The sequence below is a fragment of the Canis lupus genome, chromosome 23, assembly GCF_011100685.1.
Source record: "Canis lupus familiaris isolate Mischka breed German Shepherd chromosome 23, alternate assembly UU_Cfam_GSD_1.0, whole genome shotgun sequence".
NCBI classification, from domain to species: domain Eukaryota; kingdom Metazoa; phylum Chordata; class Mammalia; order Carnivora; family Canidae; genus Canis; species Canis lupus.
Window position 1 is genome coordinate 8,516,179 of NC_049244.1, and position 15,001 is coordinate 8,531,179.

General features: G+C 54.2%; 1 protein-coding gene across 1 annotated transcript in view; it reads right to left on the reverse strand.

Annotated features, from left to right (window-relative positions):
• Nucleotides 1-1,346: 1,346 nt before the first annotated feature.
• The window catches only part of SCN5A (sodium voltage-gated channel alpha subunit 5), a 78,185-nt gene continuing 64,530 nt past the window's right edge, over nucleotides 1,347-15,001 (reverse strand). Inside the window, 7 exon segments of the mRNA NM_001002994.1 lie at nucleotides 1,347-2,931; nucleotides 6,590-6,860; nucleotides 7,960-8,064; nucleotides 8,687-8,824; nucleotides 9,435-9,488; nucleotides 12,085-12,366; nucleotides 14,171-14,293. Coding sequence (NP_001002994.1) covers nucleotides 1,694-2,931; nucleotides 6,590-6,860; nucleotides 7,960-8,064; nucleotides 8,687-8,824; nucleotides 9,435-9,488; nucleotides 12,085-12,366; nucleotides 14,171-14,293 — 2,211 coding nt within the window. The 3' untranslated portion in view covers nucleotides 1,347-1,693.

A 15,001-nucleotide genomic window follows, 5' to 3' on the forward strand; every position in this document is an offset into this window, starting at 1 on the left:
CCCTCAGCACCGCCACGAGCTCGCAAACGTCCAGCCCTCCGACAGCTCGGCGAGGTAGGTGAGGAGCAGCCAGTTTCCAGCTCCCGGGGGGCTGCCGGGAGGCGGTGGCAGAGGTGGCGGCAGCGGCGGCTCCGCGGGAGAGCTGGGATGGGCCGAGCCCCTGCCTGCTCAGGCTCCGCCCCCCAACACTGTCACTCCCGGGGGTGACAGTTCTCTGCGTTGAAAGATTTGCATATGCTAAATAGGATTGTCAGCAGCTCAAGAGGCCCTGGGGGTAATTGGACTAGAAAAAGTATTTTTCCCTGAAAAGGCCTTCTCATAAGACCTGTGGACCGCCTAGACCCTGCCCCAGGTTGACCCGCGGGTGTGTGCCACCAGGACCCCGGCTGAGCCAGAGGGGCTGGTCTGGGGCCACATGGCTCCCCTTCCCAAGGGAGCCCATCCCCCTCGCAGGGCAGGGAACTGACCATCCCAAGGCTCCTTCCTGGTGCCAGGCTCACACTGCCCTCCCCACTCCATCTGGAGAGCTGCTGGGCACCACACAGGAGTCCCCCACCCCCACCCCCCAGTCGCACACAGGGCGAGAGGCAGAAAGGTCTGGAAAGAGAGCCCTGGCCACGACAACAGATTCCCTTCCTCAGATGGGCTGGGGCCCCACGGCTGAGGGCTGGTCAGCTTCCTAGCCCTTGTGGCACGGGGCTCAGACTGCTCTTCCTGGCCCGTGGGGCAGGGCCTGCCGGCTTGGGGAGCAAGGACAAGCTGGGGGCTGGCCACACGTGGGGCCGGTTCCCTCATGCCCTTCACTTTAATATTAATACTCGTGCAGAAGGCTGGCCTCTCCCAGGAGGAAAAGGCAACATCATAGCCAGGACCAGCCCTGGGACCCAGGCCGCTCTTTTCTGGAAGGTTTGTGTTTTCCTAGAAAAGACCCCAGGATGGCCTGCATAAAAACACAAGGGGGCGTATAGGACCCTGGGGACAGTGGGAGGCCAGCGTGAGCCCCCACTGGCGAGACCCCTCTGCCTGGCACCTGCCTGAGGGGAGCCTGGGCCACAGGGAGCCCGAGTGTGGCCCCCGTGTGTGGACTGTGCGTACACGCATGTGCGAGAAAAGAGGTTCAGCTCTCCTGGCACCGTGGCCTGAGCAGCAGGGGATCCCCTTCTGGTCCCAGGGCATCGAAGGCCTGGGGAGGTCATACTGGGTGTCACTTTTGCTTTGAGAACAGAGTTCCAACAGCTCCACAGACACTCGTGTTTGGAGTTAAGAAAAGGCAGTGTGAACTACTGCCATCGTCCATGGAAAAAACAGTTCTTTGCTCAAGTAAAAAAATATCAAATATAATAAATTTATGAAAGCCCATTCACAACATCTACAGTCTCAGTTTTGTAGTTCTCCTCGGCAGCTGGGGTGGTGTGGCTTTTCAAGGCCCCCGGGTGTGGCCTGAGCAGCCCCGCCACTGGTGTGTGTAGGGCCTCCGGTGACAGGCCACCCAGAACGGTCAGCCCGGCCACCTGCTTGTGGCCATCCACGGGGGTGCCGCAGGACTCAGCCTCATTGACCCGCGGGGCCCAGGCCCAGCTCTCACGCCCGGAGCCCAAGGAAGGCCCAGCAGATGCCGGCTTGTGGCTGCGGTCACATTTGCTCCGATGCGACAGGCCGCCTCCCGGTGCCTCCTGGCCAGCCGGGCTGAGGCTCACACGATAGACTCGCGGTCCCTGTCTGGGGACGGGGGCAGGTCGGCGAGGTCCTCGCTGCGGCTGTAGTCGGACGCCCGCACCTGCGGGTTATCGCTGGTGGCCCTGGTGACGCTGTCGTAGGAGGGGGGGGAGGACGTGGAGGAAATGGAGGAGCTGGAGGGCGGGCCAAGGCGCCGGGAGAAGTTCTCGGCCATCGTGTAGGCGATGAGGCCCTCCCGCTCCGGGGCCCGCTCTCCGGACCGCGCGCCGCCGGCCTGCTGGCGGTACAGGAAGGACGCGTGCTTCACGGAGCGCTGCAGCAGGTGCCTCCGGAAGGCGCGCTGGATGACGGTGGCCGACACCTCCTCGTGCTTGCGCCGCAGCGTGGTGGTGATGGGCTCGTACGAGATCTTGGACGGGTTGGCCGCCATGAACTTCTCCTCCATCTGGATCTTCAGGGCGTCCATCTCCCCAGACTCGCCCAGCACCCTCTTGGTGAAGGCAAAGAGGATGTCCATGCAGTGGATCCGGTCCCCGCTCACCATGGGCAGGTCCATATTGATGAGGCTTATCTGGTTGGGTTTGGCGATGCGCAGCGGCTCGGACAGGGCGTCGGCGAAGTCGGACAGGGCCGAGTACTCGATGAACTGGGTGGCCTCCGGGTCGAACTTCTCCCAGATCTCATAGAACATGTCGAAGTCGTCCTCGCTCAGGGGCTCGGTGCTCTCCTCTGTGGCCACGCTGAAGTTCTCGAGGATGATGGCGATGTACATGTTGACCACGATGAGGAAGGAGATGATGATGTACGTGGTGAAGAAGAGGATGCCCACAGCCGGGCTCCCACAGTTCCCCCGGGAGCCATTGCTGTTGGGTAGATTGGGGTCACAGTAAGGGGGCCCCGTGTTGAGGATGGGGCTGAGGAGGCCATCCCAGCCAGCCGACGTGGTGATCTGGAAGAGGCACAGCATGCTGTTGGCGAAGGTCTGGAAGTTGAACATGTCATCGATGCCGGCCTCCCACTTGACATAAGCGAAGTTAGCCATGCCGAAGATGGAGTAGATGAACATGACGAGGAAGAGCAGCAGGCCGATGTTGAAGAGGGCAGGCAGGGACATCATGAGGGCAAAGAGCAGTGTGCGGATCCCCTTGGCACCTCGAATCAGCCTGAGGATGCGGCCGATTCGGGCCAGGCGGATGACTCGGAAGAGCGTTGGGGAGAAGAAGTACTTCTGGATGATGTCTGAGAGCACGGTACCTGTGGGAGACAACAGAGGCCGCGCCACCAGTGGGTCTCTGTCCTCCCTCTAGCCCTGCCCCACTGTACGGATCTCTGTGTGGCAAGGAGCTAAGGAGAGGAGGCCCTTTCAGGAGGACTGGGTTGACCGGGGCGTGCAAGGACCCTGTCTGGGTCTCCGTTTCTCATCTGTGACCCAGAGAATGAGGACCCACAGTACCCACACCGTACCCACACCTTGTACAAAGTGCTTCCCAGACCTCTCTTCCCTTGGTCTTCTGAGAACACCTGTCCGGTAGAGCTGTACTGGGCCCATCTGCTAGATCCTGGGTTCTGAAACCCGAGAGGATTTGCTCAGCATCTGGGTGGCCTTGCTTGGACCAGAGCTCAGGCTCAGGCTTTTCAGCAACTCATTACTCAAAAGTGGGGTCTGAGGATCAGCAGCCCTGGGATTCTCCTGGGAGCTTCTCAGAAATGTGGATGCTCCGTTCCACCCCCTGTCCCACTGTGTTTTAATAAGCCCAGATAATTCATGTGCTCATGGAAGGGCACATGACCCTTGGAAAGGCACTGGCCCACAAGCCTGTGTTCTCTGCCACACCTGCAACACCTCAGCCTCTCTGAGATTGTTCCTGCCACCCTCCCAACCCTGCTAGCTTCCAGAGCTTCCTGCTGCTTGGTCTCTATTGACAACTCCGGGTTTGGAGTTTTGAGAGGCAGGCATACAAGTTACATGAGAAAGAATGACATGAACTCGCTTTGTATTGGCCTGAGTGACCTTTCCAGACTCCTCATGTAATCATGTCACCAGCTGACACGCGTCATGTTCACTGTCAATAAGGCACTGGGCTGAGCATTTTATATCTATCCATTTAGCCCTTCCGGTCACCCGAGGAGGTAAGCTGATACCATCATCCTCATTTTCCAGAAGAGGAAATTGAGAGGTGAGGTAACTTACCCAAGTTGTCACCTAGTCAGTGGAACACTGAGATTCAACTCAGACACTCTGGCTCCAGGTTGACCTGTTAACCATGTCCCTCCAGCACAGCCAGGCACCAGTACCAGGAGGTGTCCCTGAGGCACATGCCACGTCTCCTCCCATAGCTCACCCACACTGTCCTTCATCGGCCCCCTCGAGGCTGCTGACATCCTGCATTCTCTAAAGCTTCTCTCCAGTCCTGCCTGGCATGCTCACCTTCACCCCTGCCTGGGAACTCCCAGAGTACTTCCTGACCCTCCATCTAGCTTCTAACCATCTGTCACTACAGCTACGATGGCCCCTGACTCAGCCCCTGTGTCTCCCTCTGAGGTCACTGAAGGCACAAGCTGTATGTGTATGGCAGAAAGGGGAAAGTCAGCCACCACACAGCAGAGTTCCACAGAGCAAGGGTCAAGCATTTGGGCTCTGAGCACAAGCAACAGAAAAAAGAAATATTGATAAATTGGGACTTCATCAAAACAAAAAGCTTTGTGCTTCAAGAGACAACAACCAAGAAAGTGACAAGACAACTCACAGCAAGGGAGAAAATGTTTGCGAATTGTGTGGTAAGAGACTGGTGTCCAGAATATATAAAGAACTCTCGGGATCCCTGGGTGGCGCAGCGGTTTGGTGCCTGCCTTTGGCCCAGGGCGCGATCCTGGAGACCCGGGATCGAATCCCACATCGGGCTCCCGGTGCATGGAGCCTGCTTCTCCCTCTGCCTGTGTCTCTGCCTCTCTCTCTCTCTCTCTCTCTGTGACTATCATAAATAAATAAAAATTAAAAAAAAAAATTAAAAAAAAAAAAAAAAAAAAAAAAAGAACTCTCACACATCAACAACAAGAACATAAATAAGCCAACTAAAAAATAAGCAAAGGATCTGAATAGACATTTCTCCAAGACATTTCTCCCATCATAGACCAAGACATACCATAGAAAATGACCACTAAGCACATGGAAAGATGCTCAGTGTCATTAGTCATTAGGGAAATGTAAACCAAAACCTCAACAAAATGATCACTTCATATCTGCCAGGGTGCCTATGATAAAAAATCACAGACAGTAACAAGTATTGGTGGGGATGTGCAGTCACTGGAACCCTTATACGTTGATGACGGGAATGTAAAAAGGTGCACCTACAGTGGAAAAACAGTTTGGCAGCCCCTCAAAATTTTAGATTTAATGGTTTTCAGGGCCTGGGGAGAGGGAAATAGTCTACAATCAGATGTAGTGGTGAAGGTTGCACAACTCTGTTGAATATACTAGCAACTACTAAATTGTAAACTTTAAAGGGTACATCTTACAGTATGTGAATTGTATCCCAATAAAATTGTTACTTAAAAAGGGAGTGGTGTCTGAATGACTCCGTTCGTTAAGCATCTGACTCTTGATTTCGGCTCAGGTTATGATCTCTGGGCTGGGTGTGGAGTCTGCTCCCTTTCCCTCTGCCCCTCCCACCTCCCTGCTCTTGCGCTTGCTCACTCTATAAGTAAATAACAAAAACAAAAGAGGGTTTGGGTCCTGAGGTCAAACACATGTAGATGTATTCTATGGCTTGAATGTTTGAATCCCAAATTCATATGTTGAAATCCCAATTTCCAAAGATGATGGTGTTAGCAGGTGAGACCTTTGGGAGGTACTTAGGTCATGAGAGTGGAGCCCTCATGAGTGGGATCAGTGCCTTATAAAAGAGGCCCTAGAAAGCTCCCTTGCCACTTCTACTTTGTGAGGACACAGCAAAGAAGGTGCTGGTTATGAACCAGGGAAAAGATCCCCGCCAGAAAACATGACCATGCTGGTGCCTTAATCTTGGCCTTTCAGCATCCAGAAGTATGAGAAATTAATTTCTGGTGTTTATGAACTACCCAGTCTGGTGTTTGGTTATAGCAGCCCAAACAGATGGAATGTGAATCCTATCTCTTCTGTTCCTAGTTTTATGATCTCCTTGCCTCTATGCTGACTTTATTTTTTTAAAAATATTTTATTTATTTATTCATGAAAGGCACACACACACACACGCAGAGAGAGAGAGAGAGAGAGAGAGAGGCAGAGAGAGAGAGAGGCAGAGACATATGCAGAGGGAGAAGTAGGCTCCATGCAGGGAGCCCGACATGGGACTTGATCCCGGGACTTGGGGATCGTGCGCCCTGAGCCAAAGCCAGACACTGAACCGCTGAGCCATCCAGGCGTCCCTCAATGCTGAATTTGTAAGGTCAGATGCATGAGGTGGGTGATGTCTGAAGGAGTCTGGCACACATATTGGTGGCTTTACTCTAGAATTTTCCATCTCCAGGGATAATTTCTACCCAAGAAGGCCACCTGCTCCCATCTCTGGAGAGTCACCACACCCTAGAAAGCCACTTCTTCCTTTAGCCTTGGGAGGGCAGGGAAACCTGCTCATCTCTCACTCCCTTTACAGACTCATTCTTGAAGCTCTCACAGAGAACAGAAAACTGTGTTCTAGGGTCCCATGGAAAGTGGGGCCAAGAGTGGGCGCTGGCTCCTCCGCGAGGATGGCCTCCTTGGCCTGAGTGGGCCTCCTAGACAAATTCTCTATTGAGGGGTGTGTGTGTGTGTGTGTGTATCTGCATTTGTGACAGGGGAAAGGTGTGGATTGCAGAGAAAGGAACAAAGGAGCCTAGTACACTTGGCATTAAGTCCAGACCCCAGACGAGAGGAGGGGCCAGCTTGTATACCCACCCACGATGGAGAGGATGACAACCACAAAGTCGAAGATGTTCCAGCTGTTGGTGAAGTAATAGTGGCGCAGGGCAGCCATCTTGATGATACACTCGCCTGTGAATATGGCTACAAAGAGCAGGTTGATCTTGGCCAAGATGTTGACCTTCTCGGGACTCTGGTCATCTGTCTCTACCATCATGGTCACCATGTTCAAGCAGATGAGAAACATGATGGTGACGTCGAAGGCCTGCTTAGTCACAATGTCGAATAGGAAACCCTGGTACTTGTTCTGAAAGGAGAGGCAAAGGATGGGCTCAGCAGGGACCTGAAACAGGCCAGCAGGTCCCCCTGTGGCTGTCCCTCGACCCAGACCATCCACCCTCCTATTCTCCCCAGGGTGAGAGAAGTCAGGAGGCTGAAACAGCCTGGCACTCCTGCTTCTGGGCCTGGCCCTCAGGCTCCCTCTTCCCTGAAGTCTTCTCTGAATCTTCAGGAAGGAATTTCTCCTACCCTGAGCTTCCCTAGCACATCACTGTTCACTGGGCTTCTCCTTGTTCCCGCTGTCTGATGGCTCAAGCTTAAATTTAAAGTTCAGTCCTAGTAATTGGATCAGCCCTTAGGTTAACAGATGTCCTCTACCCTTTTTGGAATTGATTTGGTTTATTCTATCAACTATATTTGTGTCTTTAATTGTTTGCCACCTCAGATTATTTGGGGAAAGAGAGAAGATTATAAATAATTGTACACACACACACACACACACATACACACACACCCCTAATCTAGAACAAAGCATGGTGAAAGGGTAGGAACTAGATAATAATTGATGAACTGGGTTAAAACCTGGGACTGTGAAAGTAACCAAATCACTTTAGCTAGTGATTCGGGTTATGCCATGTAATTACTTTGAGTACTGCCTGCCTGCCCCCTTGCTGCTGGGCCCTTTATTGGAGAATGTCTGGGTCAGGCAAGGGAGTCGGCCTCAAGGGGGACTGAGTGTCTTCCTGGGGCCACCTGCCAGGGGACTCCAGGCTGTGTCTGTCCCACCCAGAGGTGGCTAGGAAGAGGCTGCAAATGGGGGTGGGCCTGCAGAGGCCACCCTGCTCACTCTGGCAGGGGAGGAGGGCGCAGAGGAGAGGGACCCCTGTGGGAAGGAGTGCCCCTGGCTGGAATGGCCCACCCATGCCTTCCTCACTTTTTCCAGGAGTTTGAGGCCCGTGCATGTGGTCAGGTGCCTGACAGTGCCCCTCCTTCCCTGCACTGACCAAGGGCCCTGGGCTAGCCTGAAAGGCTGTTTAGAGGTCTTGATGGCTGGTCCTGGGGGGTGGGGGCTACCCAGCACCCCAAGCACACCCTCCCCAGTCTTGCTGGATTGGGAGCTGGCTCACCAGAGGCCGAGGGATGGGCTTCTGGGGCTTCTTGGAGCCCAGCTTTTTCATGGCGTTGTAATACTTCTTCTGCTCTTCTGTCATGAAGATGTCCTGGCCCCCTAAGTGCAGAGAGACAGGTACAGGCCTCATTTTGGGGTCCTTAGGGGTTCTAGCATGGGGGGCATAGGGATCTTGCCTCCTTGATGAGGTGCCTCGGTTGGCCTTCTCACTTTCTCTCCCTATCGTGCACCAGAGAGTCCTCTGCAAATCTGCTTTCACAAAGTCCCTGTCTCCCTTCACTTTGAGGCCTCTCTCGATTTGTCAGGTGCAAATCCAGTCCCCATCCCCCACCCGCTCCCCTGCCCAGCCTGGCCACCCTGGAGGTGCTCTCTGCCTAGTTGGTTTGCCTGCCACGCAATCATGGCCCATCCGTTGGAGCTCTGGAGAGACCCTGGGCTGCTGTCTCCATCGTGGACCAGGTGACTTAGTCCCAACCATCAGCCCAGCTCCTCTCAGGAGCCTCAGCTGTCAGGCAGCCACAGGCCCCCACTTCCACTCCTACAGACTGGGCGTGTCACCTCATGAACATGCCCCTCTCCTGCCCACTCCAGTATCTGTGGGGAGTGGGGGGAGAGGCCCATCCCCCGCAGGAGGGCACAATGGGGCCAGGGGCCAGAATGGCTCCTCAGCCCCCTGGTAGCCCACCCCACCCTGCTGACCCAGGGGGAGCAGGCGCTCTACGTATCTTTTTCTTCTGTTGGTTGAAGTTGTCGATGATGACACCGATGAAAAGGTTCAGGGTGAAGAAAGACCCGAAGATGATGAAAATGACGAAGTAGATGTACATGTAGAGGTTATATTCCCACTGGGGCTGCTCTTCAAACTGAGCGGGAGAAATCAGACATGGGGGTCAGGCAGGCAGGAAGGGGAAGGGGCTGGCTGGGCGAGAGGGTGTGTCCAGAGGGAGGTGACCAGTCGGGGCTGCGTGTCTGTGTGTGCGTGCATGTGCAGAGCAGGGCCGGCCAGGGTGGGGATGGGGTTCAGGAGAGTGATGGCTCAGGGTTGATGTGGCACTGCCTGGCTTCTGCCCAACAGAAAGTGTGAGTGTAGCAGGTCCGTGTCCCTGTCGTTCCCCCGCCCCTTCGCCTTCACTGAATGGTCACTGTGATTGGGCAGGGCACAAGGATGAAAAGGAAACTTGATCTGCATCTCTATTGCTTCTATTCTGTCTCTTCTGGGGTAAGACTGAGATTTAAGTAAATGGCAGTGAATTTAATTTGAAAGATATTTGAGAATTTGGGGCTCCTGGGGAGACCATGCAACTTTGCCCCAGGGCCAGGCCTGGGCATTCCAGAGAGGCTCAACTGCAGGTTGGCACAAGAGATCTGGCCCTTATGGGGTGGGCTTCTGAGGGTGCACACAGATTCCCTAGTGCCAAGTGTCCTAAACCTCATGTGCCTGATGTGGTGGGAGAGGCCAGTATGGTTACCTACCCCCCTGGAGTCCACAGCTGCGTACATAATGTCCATCCAGCCTTTAAATGTTGCCTGGAAGGAAAAGATAAGAGTAAGAATCATTTGACTTGCACTTATTGAGTTATCTGGGGTCCTATCCAGACAAGTGAGGCCAGGAAATAGCCTCCTCTGAGAAGCAAGCATCCCGCCCCGCCCCTTTGGCCGTGTTCACATGACTGGGCAGTTCAGGAAGGGCCTTCCGGTTCAGGACTGGGGGTGGAGGGGAAGCCCCCCGCACAAGGGGGTCATGGAGGGGGGTAAGAAGCTTCTCGATGTTAGCCAGGACACTGAGGAGAACCGAAGGAGGTCTGCCTTTCAGATCCACCTTCATTCCAGATTCTGAAACGATGCAGTCCTACAGTGGGTGTCAGGGTCAGAGAGGGGGACCCCAATGCTAACCTGGACCCCTGTCAAGCAGCTTGGAGTCGTGGCTTCTGTTCCACGACTTTTCAGGATGGCCCTGAAGCATCCCAACCTCCCCTCGTACTTAAGGGGTCCTTTAGTCAGTGATGTGTCAGTAAGGGGCTAACAAATGGTTTTCCAGAAGAAAACAAAGCCCTGATTGTCATGTTTGCCAATTTCTCTGGGTAAACACTCCCACCACGGCCAATTTCAAGTCACTGACTGGCCGTTACTGAACACAGACTTGGGAAGAGATGCAGAGGAGCATAGCATTATAGCATTTCCACGGTATGGATACAGCACATGTAAATAACCTTAAAAGCATAGATGATAATATGTGCTAATGGTGAATTTTGATTTTTAAAATAACTTATTTTTTAAAGTAATCTCTATACCCAACATAGGGCTTGAGCCCACAATCCCAAAATCAACAGTAGCATGCTCCACTGACTGAGCCAGACAGGTACCCCCTGATTTTGTTTCAATATCACTTAGTGAATTATAAGTTTATAAAATCTGATCTTTAATCATGGCTTGCAAAATATCTGAAAATGCAACAAGCTGCTCTTGTGAGCCTACACAAGCCTGCTCCAGTTGGCCACTCCAAGGCAGTAAAGGAAGAGGCTGAATGACCCAGGGCTCTGGTGCTGGCTACACTGTCTGGGCTGCTACGAAGATTCAGGAAGAGCCTGAGAGACATGCTTGGGTGGTGAGGCTGACTTCCAGTGAGTCTCACTTGTGTCCTCGGCAACATCCGATCTTCCCCCAAGCCTCCTTTCAGGGTACAACGGTCCACACAACTTTCATGTCTGAGAGTTCTTATGGCACTGGGAGGCAGATGGGGGAACTGAGGCTGCTCCAGAGAAGGCGAACTACTTCAGCTCCCTGTGCCAGGAAGCCCTGCCCTATGAAGAGAGGGCTGGAGATGCTCTGGAAACGGCTGGAGAGCACCGATGGTGCTAAGATGCTTGTGACTGCCTTTCTGGCCACTGTGTTCTATCTGCAATGACTGTCAGCTCCCAGTCTACAAAAGGGCCTTTCCTTCCAGGTTCTGACATCTAATTTATTTATTTATTTATTTATTTATTATTTATTTATTTATTTATTTATGAGAGAGAGAGAGAGGGAGAGCGAGGGAGAGAGAGAGAGAGAGAGGGAGAGAGACTGTGCTCACGTGGGTGCATGTGGGGGTGGGGTGGGAGGGGCAGGGAGAGAGGGTGGAGAATCTCAAGAAGACTCCCTGTAGAGCCTGATGTGGGGCTCACACAGGGCTCAATCTCATGACCCTGAGATCATGACCTGAGTTGAAATTGAGAGTTGGACGCTTCACTGACTCAGCCGCCCAAGTGCCCCTCAAGTTTTGGCATCTAGAGGGAGGCCCCAGGGACAGAGGGTCTCTGGGTTTGGCTCTAATCTTCTCTAGGAGGCATTTCAGGGGAGTCTTTGAAGAAAGCTACCTCTGGGATTTAAGGGAGGGCTGGAGGTGCGAGTAGATGTGCATTAAGTTTTCAGATGGGAGCCCACTGAGTGCTCCTCTACTCTGGGGACTAGAGACAGGTACTTGGGCTTAACACTGGGATAGTAAGGGAAGTAAGCCGTGCTTCTGTGTGTTACAGTCTGTCCGCATGTCTGCTGTCAAGGCTACTTGTAGGCTAATTTTATGCCATGTATCATGCTCACTGAAGCCACCATCCTCACAAATCAATGGAAACTTTGGAAGGATGGGGTAGCGTCATGTGCATTTCGACACCACACATCTTACACACCAGAAACTGCACAGAGGCATTGTCACCTTTTCTTTTCTCTTTTTTTTTTTTTTCTTTTATTGTCACCTTTTCTAACAGAAGGCTGGACTCTCCGGGTGGCTAATAGTTTCGTCTCTGTGTGTCTATGGTCTTTGCCTTTTAACCTGTGCCATCACACTGCCAAACTGATAGCATGAGGTTGTCAACCTGACTACTGGCTGTGAGGTTAGTTCTGCCTCAGTGCTGAACCCCCATGCCATGCACCTTGGAGAATGCGGCATCTGTTCTAGAGTGGAAAATCTGGGGACTTCCCAAGGAGCCAAGAAGTCTCTGGACAATCCTTAGCCTCCTTTGGGCAGCGTGACCCTACGGTTAGGACCCAGAGCAGTCCCATGGTCCCCCACCTGCCCATGCCATGGGTGCAGGTGCATGATGCTGGACAGCCTGTGGGAGGGAGGAAGTCCCTCCTCTCCAGGACTTACCACCTGCAGAAGAGCTAGGTACCCGGCGCCCACGTTGTCAAAGTTGACTTTCACCTTGGTCCAGTACAGTTCGCCGGTCACATTGAAAGACTCACAGTCACTCTTATTGTTCACAACGGTGTAGTTCAAAGGCAGGTCTCCCTCAGTCTGGTTGATGCATCGCCCAAACTTCCCCGCAAACATGTTCACACCCATGATGCTGAAGATGAGCCAGAAGATGAGGCAGACGAGGAGGACATTCATGATGGATGGGATGGCGCCCACCAGGGCATTGACCACAACCTCAAGTGGACAGAGAAGAAGCTCAGTTCCTGAGGATGCCCAGAGCATGGGCCCTTGTCAAGACCCACCTACCCGTGCCTCTTTCCCCACTGAACTCTTTTCCTACAGGCCCCTATGGGAATGGGGGGTAGAAGAGTTCCTGTCCCCAAGGAAGGGCTAGCCCTGGCTGGAAGCCCTGATGGGGAATAAAGGGAGAGATGATGGGGAGCCTGGGGGAGAGAACATACACACCTTTTTGTTTGTTTTGCACACTAATGTCTGACCAAGTCCAGAACTTCTGCTTTTCCCTTCTGGTCCTATCCTGAGTTCACGACCTTCAAACTTAATTTTCAACAGGGTCTCTCTAGTTAAGTATCTGCCAGCAGTCCGATGGGAAAGGGCCTCTGGAGACGCATTCTCTGAGCTAAGTTTCTGGTTTATTTTGGGGTTGCTGCTACTAGGAAGGATGGGTGTTCTCCCTGAAGTCTGCCCAGGGGACCTCCCCGTGGCGTGTCTGGCAGGTGCTCTGGCAGCCCTCCAGTGCTGCGGTGAGAGCCGGGCCGGGAGGGCAGGGGGTGTGGCGTGGAGCTCCCCATGCTCTGCCCTTCCCGGAGCGGCTCTCTGACCCCGTGGAGCCCTGGCATTGTTCTCTTCACGGAGACTCACGGCACCCAGGAGAGGCTTCCTTGGCAAAAGTGTACGGTGTGCTCTACTCCACTGAGGGACCCGGGGCCAAGCCCCCCGGGAGTCACGAAGGTGTTTGCTGCCCAGATTGCAGTGAGGCTGGCGTGGGGCCATGTGGTGATCACGGTGCTGGGAAGGGTAATGCTGGCATGTACAGGTGAGAGGGTGTCCCTGGTCTCCAGCAGGCATGCTGAACAGGCTGGGAAACCCAACTCCCAGGTCTGCCCTCGGCTGGCTCCATGGCCGACAGCCACAGCAGAGGCATTCCTGGCAACTCACATCTCCCCCACGTCCCTGTGGAATCAAATGTCCTTGCTCCTGAGCGATGTTTGACTTAGGTAGGATGATTCACTTGTGAATGCCTTCCCACCAGGAATAAGTGACTTGTTTCTCTTTTGGGGGTGTGGGCAAAGTTTAAAACCATCCACAAAGTGGGGGCCGTGTGACAGTGCCTGCCGGGTCAGCGAGAGTTACACAGATGTGGCTGCTGAAGCCACAGCAGCACTATGCGTGTTTTGTAAAAAAGCACAAAACACAAAACACATGTGCACACAAATGTATCTATGTGTTGGTTTTCTTGCTATTCGTTACGGGTAAGATTTTTCTTGGTGGGGTTTTAAAGTTGCCTCATATGCACATATTCCTTGGTAAAATTCGATGACTTGAAAAATGCACAGGGCTCTGCAGTTAGAAATCAGTGCAAAAGCGTTTGCTAAGCAAATGCCAACAGCTACGTGATGGTGAGTATACAGCTGCTCCCTCTTAGCTTCACCTTCCCTGGCACAGCCCTACTGCCCATCGCAGACCGAGGAAATGGCCTGTGGCTGCCAGGAGGCAGGGCACGCAGGACGCAGAGCACACACACAGATGGCCTCCCACCCCGCGGCACAAGCAGAGGGGCTCCCCGGCCCCCGAGGCCGACAGGCCTAGAGGGAGGGCTCTCACAGCTCTTCACCCCCTGCTGCCCTGGGCTGGGGAGCCCAGATGAACCTCTCCTGGAGATTTTGCACCGAGCTCCTGCCAGGCTGGGGGCCACAGTCCCAGGTCGAGGCTGGGCCACTCGGTCAGCAAGTGGACCTGGGGGTCATCCCAAGGGAGTCACCTCCCATTGCCCTGGCAGGCAGGCAGTCACTCCCCTTACCCTCATGCCCTCAAATCGTGACAGGGCTCGCAGGGGTCGGAGCGCACGCAGTGTCCGCAGGGATTTGATGGGGCCCATCTCGGCAAAGCCCAGGGTGTTGGCTACGAGGCTGATCAGTGAGACCTGTGGGAGGCAAGGCGGGAGTGAGCGCCGTGGGGACAGCTCTAGAGACAGGTGGCAGGGCTCCTGGCCCGCCTAAAGCTGGGCTGGTGTGAGAGAGCCAGCAGGCTTCCCCGCACTGTCCTGTCTTTGTTATTTCCGGCTACATCCTCTGCATGGCCACCATGCACTGGGCTGGCCTTCCTGAGGCCCAAGTGGCTGGGGGTGGGCAGGGACACAAGTGTGTCCTAGCTTTCAGATCTTTGCAGAGAGCCTGCCGTGTGCAGTCACTAACCCAAGGACCTGGGATGCATCATCCCTACTCTGCGGATAGAAAGCCGAGTTCCTAAGCCAGCCACTGGTGTGGAGGAGCAGGCACATAAAGCCTGGGCTTTTGTCCCGACAGGACTTCCTTCCAGCCAAATTCTTGGGCCTGCCCCTTCACTCCCCAGTCTTTTTTGGGGAAGGGCTATCCTGGGTTGACCATGAGCAGGGAGACGATCCTGGGGCTCTTCCCCAAAGCCAGACTTCGCTCATCGGACGCCTTCAGAGAGGGGAACCGCAAGCAAATTCTATGGCCCAGCGGCTGGTCTGGCCAGTCTGCCCACTTAGGTCCCAGCAGTTCACCCCTGTGCTCTGTGCTGTCACGGCTCACGCAGCTGCCCCACTCAGAGCCCTTCCATCTCGGTTGGTGGCAGCTCCATCCTTCCAGCTGCTCAGGCCACAAGCCTT